This window comes from Prinia subflava, chromosome 2 (assembly GCF_021018805.1).
Source record: "Prinia subflava isolate CZ2003 ecotype Zambia chromosome 2, Cam_Psub_1.2, whole genome shotgun sequence".
Lineage (NCBI taxonomy): Eukaryota > Metazoa > Chordata > Aves > Passeriformes > Cisticolidae > Prinia > Prinia subflava.
The window spans coordinates 31,243,516-31,255,729 of NC_086248.1; the positions used below are offsets into that span (position 1 = coordinate 31,243,516).

Genomic DNA, 12,214 nt, shown 5'->3' on the forward strand with positions numbered 1-12,214 from the left:
ACAAACATTTTTATGCACAACACAAAGTTTCCCCATTTGGATCAGTGATGTCCTCCTTCCCAACCTCCAGCCTAGAAAACAGACTTTTCTAGGTCTGAACCAATTCCTGAAAAACTGAAAACTCAGCACCTTCAGAAACTCAGTTAGGTTACACAAAACCAATGATTTCCTCATTTCTTTCCTGTGCCTTTGAAAAACCCTCTGTGTCAAGAAACATGATATGCCACAGAAGCCATGACAACATCACAGCAGCATCTTGAGGTTATAATTAATAGATCCTTCACATGCCAACATACTTGACTTAACTGTGACTAAAATAAGAGCCCTCAGCTCTTTGTGATCACAGATGAAAAAAACACTGTAACAGAAAGAAATTCTGACATGTGGACAGACATGGAATGCACTGGAGTATTGTTGTACTGGACCAAAAAGGAAAAAAAACAACCTAAAGTATAAAAATATAGAATCACACACAAGGAGTTTAAACTGGGAGAAAGTTATCAGAAGGATTGCAAAATAGAAAGAATTTCACTGTAAAAGAAAAGCACAAAAATGCTGAGCATGAAAACAGATTTGCTTCCTTGACCACCGTAAACAAACAGCTTCCCCAGTGAAATGGCATGAATGCATTTAGACCATAGGTGGGTTTTACCCCCTCTACTACTACAGTAACTCCCCAACTAGAAACTCCTGTATTACCATATCTCTGTAGGAAAGCTCTAAAACCATTACTGCAGCTCACTGCCTTGCCAAGAGCACAGCTCCCATGAAGGACGTCAGAGCAGCTGTGATGCTGAGGAAGAATCAGTTTCATATTGCAAAATTCAGGAATCTATGGACAGCAGCATCAGATAAACAGCAGATCTGCTCCCAGGGGAGACTGAAAAATGAAAGCTGAAAGAGGGCAGAAAAAATAAAAGCTTTTTCTTTTCCTTTGCTCTCACCCCATCTTTCCACCTCATATAAAGAATCTTCATCACATTAAATGGCCCTCTCCCTTATTCTCCTCTCACTTTTCATCCTATCAAGTGTCTACCCACACCTTTGAGAAAGAAAATTCAAAATGCATGTCCTGTGAATGGTACATGGAAAGTCAAAAAGAACAAAGAAAAGAGACATGGGACTGACTGACTGGTAGGGGAGGATAGCTTTGCCAAAAGTGATCTGAAATTTGGAAAAATAAGACCAAGGCACAAATGTTCACAGAAGAAAGTCAGTTCAGCAGACAGGATTTAAGCTGTGATGACACCAGAATAAGTAAATAAATAAGTAAATAATTTGCTAAAGTAAATAAGATGCAATTTACAAAATTATGCAAACTTGCCGCACAATTAAAACAGTGCAGAAGAATTACCAGTATAGTGCAAACAAAAACCCCACTGCAAAAATCTCTACAAAAGCAGTTCCCACCACAGCAAGTCCTGAGGTACTCCTAGTTTTGAACTTTCATTTTCCACACCATTATTTCTCACTCCATTTTCAGTACCACATTTTTTTACCTCATGCTTCCCTGCTCTTACTTCAAAACTCTGGAGCTAGAAGAATTTTCTCTCAGAAACATGATCACTGTAAATTAGGTATTTTATTTATCAAACATTTCTGATCTCAAAGTAATGTAAGTTTGGCCCAAGAGCCCTTTACAACTCTCAAGATCAGGTTTCACCCACTTTTGCTTGGTAATAGTGCATCCTCCAACATCTAATCAAGGTCATCCAGCTATGTGTCAAAATTTGCTGTTATCACTGTGCTGCTCCAAATGCATTTTTGTAGCTTGCTTTAACAGTAGTGAAGCTATGACTGGTTTAGTCTACACTATAGCTAAATAAAACACCTTCACTTATGTTCCAAAATAACATACTCCATACATGTAATTTGTAGTGCAGGGCAACAGCAGTATTACTCCAGCTCCAAGTGAGCTCCCTCCAAAGATGGGGAAGAATGCACAAACACATCCACTCCCTCCATCAAAACCATAGTCTTTCTCTGCTTTCTCTGGCACGGCAGCCCTGCATTTCAAATGTAACTCTGAAAGGACTTCAAATGACCTTTTCGGTTCCTTTGCCAACAGCCTCACAGCATGAGAGGAAGGAAGGCAGTGGACTGATTTTCTCCTAGGGTGACCAGATGTTGCACTACTGGCAAAAATGCCATCTTTTTCCAGAGAGACAGTGTACTTTACATCTACATGCCCCAAGCAAGCACTATGGCTTGTGGGGCACACACTGCAGAGGTATCTCTGACACCCCATGCTTTTAGAAGAGATCGGCCAAGGTGACCAGGTCCAGACAAAAGAGCTTGTGGCAGGCCGTGATCAGGGAATGTGTTTCAGTTTAAGACAGAAAGAGAAGGAAGGCAAAAAAATTTATCAGTTGCTGGCTTCTGTTTTTTTCCAGTAAGTCCAGGGGAGTTCACACCTACAATGGATCAGGTCCCAGAGGTCAAATCAAGTCATTTCAGAGCAGGACATTCAGCCTTTTTATTTCCCCTGGCAGCCACGGCTGGCAGAAATGCCATGACTATGACCAAAAAGCCAAGAAGCTCACACTGAGGGCACAGGACAATGTTACTGTTAATCCACTGGAGAGAAAACGCCAGGCCAGGCCCTTTTGAGCCATGCTGTGGCAAGCGTGGCAGTGAAGATGGGTCTCCCCAGGTCTTCAGCTGGAGGCAGGATGCTTCCAGGGCTGAGCGAGGCCTCAGCCTCCGGAGAGACGGCACCAAGGGCTGAGGAGGAGAAGGAAAAGGAGAGCCTTTTTGGAGGTGACAGCACCACGTGCATGCCAGAGCCTTGGAGGCCTGGCTGCCACAGCAAGGCCTGGCCCAGCTTTCCCTGCAGCGGTGCCCATGATGCATGTCATGGCACTGGCAGCATCCCCCCAGGCGTGTTCCCCAGGTCAGACCCACCACAGAAGTTGAGGTGTCCCTGAGGGAGGGTCCGGCCTCCCCGAGGCTCAGCCGGGGGTCGCCCCGCCAAGCAGGGGAGGCCGATGCACCGGCAGGCCGGTGGGGCAGAGGAGAGGCGTCCGGCGGGACAAAACACACAGGCGCAGAGAGCCAGACTCTGTTGGAGCACTTTATTTCAAAGTTGCGGGTTGTTGAGTAGTAGGTTTTCCGTTTCCTCTCTCAACGTTACTAAAAGAGGCCAGAGACCAGCCCTTCTTGGTCCATCCTGGGGGCAGAGCCATGGCCTCGGCCACGCTGGGCTGCCCGCCAGTGGCAATGGGCTCCTCGGGGCGCTGTGCCCGGTGGCCGCACCAGCTGGCCCACGTCCTGTCTGTGGGGCGGTGTGGACAGCACACCAGAGGGACAGAGAGAGGAGCTATGGTCCGGCTCACTAGCCGGGAGAAACAGAACACAGAAGGAGCTGGGCAAGGAAGGAGAGGCGTTTCTCTGAAGGAGAGAAAGAAAGAAGGTGAAGAATTCACACTCAAAAACAGAGAGGGAGACAGCCAGTCAGCTGACTGGGAGATTTGCTGGTCAGCGGGGCACAGGGGCACAGGGGCAAGAGGACAGGGAGGAGAAGGTTACCTTCAGCCTCGATGGAGGAGAGGAGGGCGGCTGCACACAGAGCAGCAACTGCCGAGCACAGCGCTGTCTTCATTTCTGCCCTTTCAGATCACAACAACATGAATGAATCTGCAGTGATGGGGAAGGGGGAGAAACGAGAAGGAAATGATACATGTGGATTAAAGGATTGCGTGGGTGTATTCATGAAACATAAAAAAGACAAACCGTGGATTTCACTTTGTTCCCTTATCCCCAGTCCCCACCCACGGGACCAGGTTGAAACCTCTAGACTTGAAAGCTGTCCAAGATGACAAAAGATCTGTATGACTAACTGGAGAGTCTAGTCTGATAATAATGTGCCTTTTGTTGCTGACCCCTTTCCAATCACAGTAAGCACATGAAGCTTTAACCTAGTTAGGGTTAATTTGATCAGGGAAGCGCAGTGAAAATCTGTGCCTCCGCACAGGCAGCAGCCAGAAGGGAGCTCCATGACTTCATCGCTGAATGTGATGATAGCTAATTCAGAGGTCATTCCTGACTTGGATCAACTAAATGTCTCTTTCAGCTGGGGATTTTAATCGGCTCCTTTTTCATAACTGTTGAACCACTTAGTTAGCTTTGTTTTACTGGTCTCAAGGCAGTTTGGAAACTGTAATAAAACTTTTTTGAGGGGTTCTGCCCACAAATGTGCTATTCTTCATTTCTTGAAAGTCTGAAATAGGTTATACAGAAGTGTGTGTAACACACATCTGAAATTTGACACGTCTGTCTAGCCATGATGTTTCAACATCTGATAATTCATTTACATGTCCTGAGAGAAAATATATTTTAAATACACTATATAAACCTGACAGGCATAAGTCTCATAACCTAGACAACTGCAGGTTGTCTAGCAAAATAAGTGGGATTAGGCCAAGTTGTGGTTCTTAATTGCAAGCAGCCATACCTGCGTAACTATATGCCCTAGGTTGTGTAAAATTACTGCAAATTACTCCAGCAAAACTTACAAATTATTTCCTTATCTAAGTAAAGTCTAATATGAACCTACACATGCATGTAAGTGTTTCTAGTTTCCAATTTTCTATCTCAAGAAGTAGGGGGGTGGCAATTTGTATTAAAAAAGTCGTACATGCATCATATATCCTACTTAGGCTGGGGGAAAGAGAATTCCAAAAGCAATTAGGCAACAGATTTTATCAGGAAAGTTCCAGGAGCAAAACAAAAAGGAAAATACATAAATCATTAGTCCACAGAAACAACTAAAACGGTAAACAATATTCTTCTACCATCTAAGGAACTACCCAGCAAGGCACATTTGGTGGAAAGAAGCTACAGAAATCCAGGAATTTCCCAGTTACTGACACTGAGCTTAACAGGCTTCATTTGAGCAGCTGTATAGACTTGCCTTAGCCAAACGCCTTTACTGCACATGAAAATATCAAAAGATCAGCGAAAATCTAAGCAAAGGTTTCAGTCTAATAGTAGTTCCAGTAGCTAAACAGAAGAGTAATCCTGACCATAATGACACTAACACAAGAAAGACCAAGGCTAATATTAAAATGCTCTGAAAGCTCCAAAATCGTATCACTGCTCTGCGTGGGAAACGGCTGCCCCGGGCAGATATACAGCATCCTGCAGTGAGTTTAAGGATCACCCAAATTCAACGCAAAAGGACGTTTTGTCCTGATAATCTCGTGTGAGCTTTGACTGCCATCTTTTGATCGTTTGGGAAAGCAACAGAAATCAATCATCTCACAAAGGCATCTAGGAATTCTCCACTGCTGCAGGTCTACCATTAGTGATACAAGTTTTTGTTTCATGAAATACACCACCTCAGCCAAAGCATTCATTTGCTAACCTAGAAACACTTCTCGCGAATTTAGGTTTGTGAAAGAAACCCTGGAGGCGGCAGAGGACACCTCCTGGCTCAGCAGGGCCACAAGAGACTTCGTGTCAGGACGAAAGGTTTTCTCATTGATCTTCAGAGACCACTTAGAAAAAATCAAACCCGAGCTTTCACTGTGCCAATTCTCTATCACGCTAATTCAACCTACAAAAGCTTAGCCAAAGCATTTCTAAACCACACAGTGCTCGACATTTACCACTTTCAAGAAGCCAAAACTAATGTAAACCGAAAAAGAAAAAAACCGCAGGAAAAGCCCACTACCTATCAAAGATATAAAAAACTGGAAGCAGGAGAAAGCATCGCCGGCAGCTGCACACACAGGGGAGGGAAGCGGGAGCCCCTGCCAAAGCCGCAGCGGTAGCGTGCCTGCAGGCGCGCTGGGCGCTGACAGCGGGCTCCGCCTGGAGCCTCCGGCGGCCGGGAGTCTCCCTCTTCGGGACACCACCACTCCTGCCCGCATTTCTGCCCAGGCACCCGTCTGGCGGCAGCGCTCGGGGCCGGCATCCCGCCGGGCTCCTCCGTGCCCGTACCCGGGCTGACAGCCAGCAGCCCCGGGCGTTCTGCCCCGCACCTCTCCGCCGCCCGGCCGCACGCCGGCAGCCGGCTCTGACTTGCCCAACGCGCGCACACACGCTCCTTCCTAAGCCGTGTCAGCTTCCAGCCCGGCGCTGCTAGCCCAGCTAAGGTGCACTGGAAGCGGCTGCGTGCGTGGTGCGTGCGGACAGGGCGGGACGCGGGGGTCGGCGGCGGGGCGGCGGGGGACCCCCGCTCCTGCTCGGGCACACACAGACCTTCCGGGGTGGCCGCAGGGTGCCGGGGTCGGTGACGGGACAGCTCCTCCGGCGATGACTCCGGCGGTGCCCGCAGCGGGAGCCGCAGCCGTCGGACCTGGATAAAGGGAGGATAAAGGATGAAGCTCCGGGGGCACCTTGTGGAGGGAGCAGCAAGTAGCAGCAGCGGCGAAGGAGGAGCAGCAGCAGCGGCAATAGTGAGCGCAGAGGAGGCGTCTCGATTACTGTAGCTCCCGATGCGAGGGGTCTGTATGGGAAGACTTGCCTTCTCCAAGTGGGAAGAGCCTCTTCTCAATCTGCTACTTAATAGAGGGCTGTTCCCAACTCTCAATTTACCCTCGTAAGCGGTTACGAAACTTCAGGGAAGGTGGACTGCTGCCACCGGGTGATATATGCGCTGCTGTGCTCCAGCAAGGAAGGGGATCCACTTCTGGAAACTGGCGCATACCTCCGCGCATTCCTGCGGCATGAGACGGGAGCCGCGGCGGCAGCGCGCCCGGAGGCAGGGGCCCGGCCCGCCGCCCCCTCGCTCCCTCCCCTAGGCTTCCCAAACGGGGAGGACACGAGAGGGCAGTGGAAAAATTGAGTCTCCGGGCAGGCTTCGAGGGACGGCGGCGCGGAGGGTGTCCCCGGGCTGGGGATTGCACGCAGCCCCCGTCGCCCCCGCGGAGGACCCGAGCCTGGGCTGATCCCCGGCACAGGCTTGCAGAGAAGCGCGGGCACTCCCGTTGGCGCGGCCGGGAGCCTTGAGGGCAAAGGTGATATAGGTATTGTGACACGGTTCAGGTGTGTCTGGTCTCAACGCCATGCAGCCATACATACTTTAAACATACATTAAATACAACTCCTCCCGACAGCCCTCCGCCACATGGCTGTTTTACTTCGCGCACAAAGCACCGCGGGCGCCGGGAGCAGCCTGCGGCGGGGCGCCTACGGCTCCCTGGGCCGGGGACCCCGCGGAAAATATGCGCCTGTAGCCCATGTCTGAAATTCTGTGCCTTCCAAAGGACCTTCGCCTTCCAAAATCGGGTAATCTGCTGGGGGATAGGCTCCGCGAGGGTCTCTCAGCACTCGCTCTTGGGAGCCTGTCCGGGTCACCCGACGTGTCCCGGCCTCTGCAGCGCGCCGTGCCAGAGAGCGACACTGCGAAATAGCCGGGCCCTTCTCTGCCCGAGGGCCCAGACAGAGCATCCCGGGGGGCCGCGCCAGCAGCGGGGCTGCTCCCACACCCGTGCGGAGCGGCATCCCCAGTCACGCTGGGGACGAGGCTCCTCCGGGACCCCTTCGGGCTGAAATACGGATTGTCACCGTCCCCTAGGAACGGGTGCGCAAACTCGGGACTCGGAACGGAGATGGGCGAGGAGCAGGGGCAAACAGGGAGGGGGAAAAGCTGCGGGTTTCTCCCAGCCGCAGCCCCGCTCGTCCCGGAGCCCCAGCGCCGCGGGCCCGCCCCACCGGAGCCATCCGTGGTGCCGGAGCGCCCCCCGGTGGCGGCGCCGGGCAGGAGCGGCGACAGACAGACCGACCGTCCGTCTGTCCATCTGCTCGGGCTGCCGCTGGGCCCCCGGGGCCACCGCTCTGGGGACGAGATGAAAAACAAGGCCAAGAAGGGCGGAGAGAGGGAGAGATGAGGCCATGCCTCAGCGCAGAGCTTGAGAGGGCTCCGCTCGGAGAGGCCGGGGAGATTCCGGGGCCACACTGGGTCCCTTTCGGCTCCGTGCCCGACGTGACTGGCACAGCCGTGGGGGGGGGGGGGGGGTCCAGCCGGGGTAGAAGTGGCCGATAGCGGAGATTAATATTTTATCAGAGGACCGCTCCTGGGCACTTTTCCGCAGGACTGGGAGATCAAGGACCTGTCGGCAGGAGGACGTGTGTCTCCTAAGCTCCATTTCTGCAACAGACCCGTCATCTACACAAGAACCCAAATGCTGAAAAGAAAGTGATAACCAGAAGACATGTGCTGACATTTCCAGACACTTTGGAAGTGAGTCAGCTCCTCTTTGGGACACAGCACACTTTCAGCTGTCTGGTATTGATAGAATGCACTTTCCAAAAGCAACATCTCTTTCTCTGATAAAACTCTTGACCTATTAAACCTCCTTGCCCAGCTGTTGAGTTGGATTTTCTCTTTTGGCATCATTTTGGCATGGGGAACTGGAATTCTTATCCAAATCTGGTACAGAAAAGCAATATTTCTAAGAAATAATAAATTTTAAAAATTTTAGTTCCCTGAATGAACGCGCCAAGAGCACGAGTATAAATGTGGTGTGGAAAATAGTTTCAGAAGAATAAACATCATAGATTACAGTAAAATATCCTTCCACAGGAAGTTAATTAATCACTTTTTAAAATTAATTTTATCACTTGTGCACTACAATGGTACTATTTTACAATATACTGTGGATATTTTTCATCATAGGATATCCAAGATTTTATGTTAATAGCTAAAAGCAATTAATGCAAAAAGTGAGGCTGGAAGAAAATATGCATTATTCTATGTAGAACTTAAATCACTCAGAAATATTGTTTTAAAATGTTTAAATAACTTGGTGTAAAGCTACAAGCGGATTTACATTAGTGGAGGCTTTGAAAGCAAGGGGGTCTCTCAGGTCTGCAAGATTCACATACACTCTCCCTCAAAGACCTAGATGCTGCCAAGGGGAGTTATCTCCCCTTCCTCTCAGCTGACCAGCTGTGCTTAATTTCTTTGTGACATAAGATTCAGAGCTGGCAAGAGTAAATGATTAATAGACTCCAAGTGCAGCAGGATTTTGTTCTTATCCTTAACTCCTTATTCTATCTCTTCTAACCAAGATTCTCCTAAGATCATTTATGTTCAAAATACACCAACAAATTGCATTTAGAATGTGTGCTTCCATATGCCACAGTAATTAAATGTTTTTAATCAGCACTGTTGCTATGTACATTCACAGTCTGAGTACATAGTATATGATGCAGAAGGCATTTCTGAAATGCATAAACATTTACTAACACTCTCCTGTCTGCTTGTTTCTTAGACAAGTGTTAAACACATTAAGACCATTGCACTCCAAGTTCACTATTTTCTTTGCTATCTAATCTGAACACACTGAAATAGTGACAGATTTAAATACAAAAATCAATATTTAAATTCATATTTATAATTTTAGTATTATTATCCATTTGTGGTGTAGGTGTGTAATATTGCAGGTAACCAGAATTTCCTGGAAATTCTGAAATGGTTTTGGATCTAGAGTAATTCAGGCAACTTTGTTTTGCTGACACCTCTTTTCTTTTGTTACCTCAAACTGCATTGCCAGGGCAGAACAAAACAGGACATTCTGCATTTCAGCATTGTAAACCTTAAATATGATTTCCATGTGGCTATCACACTAGATTTGGCCTCTGTGTTGTCCTGACAGTTAGTTGCATCTGCTTTACATATGAATATGGCAAATGTGTTATTCATATGTATATATGCATTTGAGTATATGTTTTCCACAGAGGAAGAATAAAAAAAAAAAAAGTGTCAGGCCTTTGAACATCAAACAATTTATAGATTAAATATTAAGTGTTGTACACAATACAAGCAAAATTGTGGTGCCGCCAGTGATTTGCAGTCAGTACAGTATATCTGCCCAGGAAGTACTTTGCTATCTTTGCATCTATCACTACAGTCCATCTAAATTAAATACTCTCTTAGTACAGTCATTTAAAAGGCCCATTAATTCCTGACTGCACAAAGAACAGCCTTTCCAGTATATTTTTTATTCCCTATTAAATCAGTCCTAAGACTAATATTGCACGGGACTGTACCTGTATTCATAAAATGCAGAAGGACGAAACAAATTCAACAACTTCCACCAGGCTCTTCCTTCTATGAGAGATTTCCAGTCGATGGCAGAAGAAAAACTCAATCTGGTGTTTGTCTATTTGGATAAGTTCATTTCAGAGCTGGTATCCAGAGAGCAGAACTAGTCTGACGTCTCATGATGAGGATTGGCTTCTTATATTAGCAATGTTCAGAGAGGACTGAGCAGATTTCAGATAGCACCATTCAGTGGAACAGCTACAGAAGCAGCATCCCTGGAAAGTGTGACAGCCATGAAATAATTATCTGCCTTACCAGGTATGTTTTGCTTAGCAACTATTTATTTCTCTAATTTTTGTAACTGTTTTTTCCCATCATGTAATTATCGTGGTTCCAGATGAGTAGAACTGGAAAGGTAAATAAATCTTTCAAAAGCAGAGTTATAAATAGTAAGAAGCTGGTATTTAGTAGAGTTAGAGAGTTTGAGAAAATCCAGTTAATTTGTAGGCAGTAATTTTAAAAAGTATATAGATCTTTAATACTAAAACTGGAAAAAATAGATGCAACAATCTTATAGCCCCATACATATACACAAACAAATTTTATATTGCAACATTTCTAAATGAAGTTGCTTTCTTTCAAAGGAGCTGGTTTGTTATTTCATGACAGAGTCCTGATCTATTCAGGAAGCATTCCTGTATGAAACCAGTACAAATCTTGGTTGCTTAAAGAGGAGAAGAAAATAAATTAACTGGGGACAGTGACTCTATATTTTTCAGGTATCACTGTATGTTTTAACATAATTGTTCCTGTCACAGCAATGGACTAGCCACAAAGAATTGTGAATGCAGTTCTAAGCACTCCTGTTCACATAGCTGAGAATTCCTTGGTGAAAGAATGATGATTCCCTGAAGAAACCCATAATTTTGAAAAATTCAAATATTTTTAGAAATCACTAGCCACTAGCTGTTACTTGCAGAACATTATAGTACAGTGCTCACTGACTATCTAATTGGATTCAACAGCTGCTGCAGGGTTAATAGCCAGGGGTTTCCCTATAATTGGTAACACTTCAACTATTGTAAAGTCATTCCTTCCTATGAAGAAGCTCTCAATATTAATCAGCAACAAATTCTGAAATGGCGCAATGCCAAACTCTGAATAGGAACATTTTGCTAATTCTTCTTAGTCCTTCTATATATTTAAAAAATCAATTTCTATTGGGACAGCAGGGTCTGTAGGTGGTATGTAGTCTTACAGAGAAGATAAGCTTGAGTCTGAATGGGCAAAGTATTCAACGTTGTTGAAAGTTTAGGTTGCACTAGCTAATGAGTGATCTGATCCTTTCGTTGCAGACAGTGGAATAATTAATGATGGGGGGAACTTTAAGACTCAATTACCTTGGCAGTGGGCCAGCTGCTGATGCTGGCCTTCTCTCCCCCACAGACACAAGAGGCATTGAGGATGTGGTGATTCCTCTGACTGAAGAGCAGGTTGGAAGAAAGCTGTCAAGTCGGAATCAGCTGCTGCTGCTGCACTCTATCCCAATACGTATCTTTCCAAGAAGGTTTAGAGGATGTAAGGTCAGCCCCAAATCCTCAGCTCAGCAGGACCAAGATTCAAAACTTTCTGACAAGTGAATCTGATGCGAATGCACAGAACCATAGTAAATGAGACTGGAAAAGATCCCTAGAGGCCATTTAGTTCATGACCTGTTATTTCAAGTATCCCAGGACTTCAAAGAGAAATTCTCCATACCATTCTTAGTACTAACAGCATACTTTGGGGAGCTGTATTGTAGCAGCTGACAATAGATAATAACTTGTTTTAGGTGAGTTGCACGTTGTCCAGAATATGACTAGGAGTACAGCTATCAGAAATAAAAAATACAACTACATCAGAGAAGCCTGTATCTTTGAATCAGAGAATCGTAAAACGGTATGGGTTGGAAAGGACCTTAAGGATCATCGTGTTCCAACCCTCTTAATTCCACAAAAAATTGCCTTGGTTTATTGTGAAAAATTGCTTGCTGTCCTGGTTTGATTCAGAAACTGAGCAGAAACACCAATTTGTGATTTTTTTTTTTTTTTTTTTTTTTTTTAATTTACTCTCTTTCCTTTCTGTAAGATAGACTTTGGGAGGAAAAAGGCAAAACAGGCCCAACTTAAAGGTTACAAAGATAGTTTTACTAATACACACTAAAAAAAAGGGGGGGAAAGG

The 12,214-nt window shown here is 46.2% G+C and overlaps 1 protein-coding gene across 2 annotated transcripts in view; it reads right to left on the bottom strand.

The window, feature by feature from the left end:
* COL12A1 (collagen type XII alpha 1 chain) overlaps window positions 1-7,122 on the bottom strand; it is a 101,014-nt gene extending 93,892 nt beyond the window's left edge. Inside the window, exons 1-3 of one of the 2 annotated variants that reach the window (XM_063389479.1) lie at window positions 6,430-7,122; window positions 6,205-6,301; window positions 3,529-3,636 (exon numbers count right to left, since the gene is read on the bottom strand). In XM_063389479.1, coding sequence (XP_063245549.1) covers window positions 3,529-3,601 — 73 coding nt within the window. In that variant the 5' untranslated portion in view covers window positions 3,602-3,636; window positions 6,205-6,301; window positions 6,430-7,122. Of the gene's footprint in view, window positions 1-3,528; window positions 3,637-6,204 lie in introns of both variants that reach the window. The other variant, XM_063389480.1, reaches the window with a different exon arrangement.
* Between the last annotated feature and the right edge of the window lie 5,092 nt (window positions 7,123-12,214).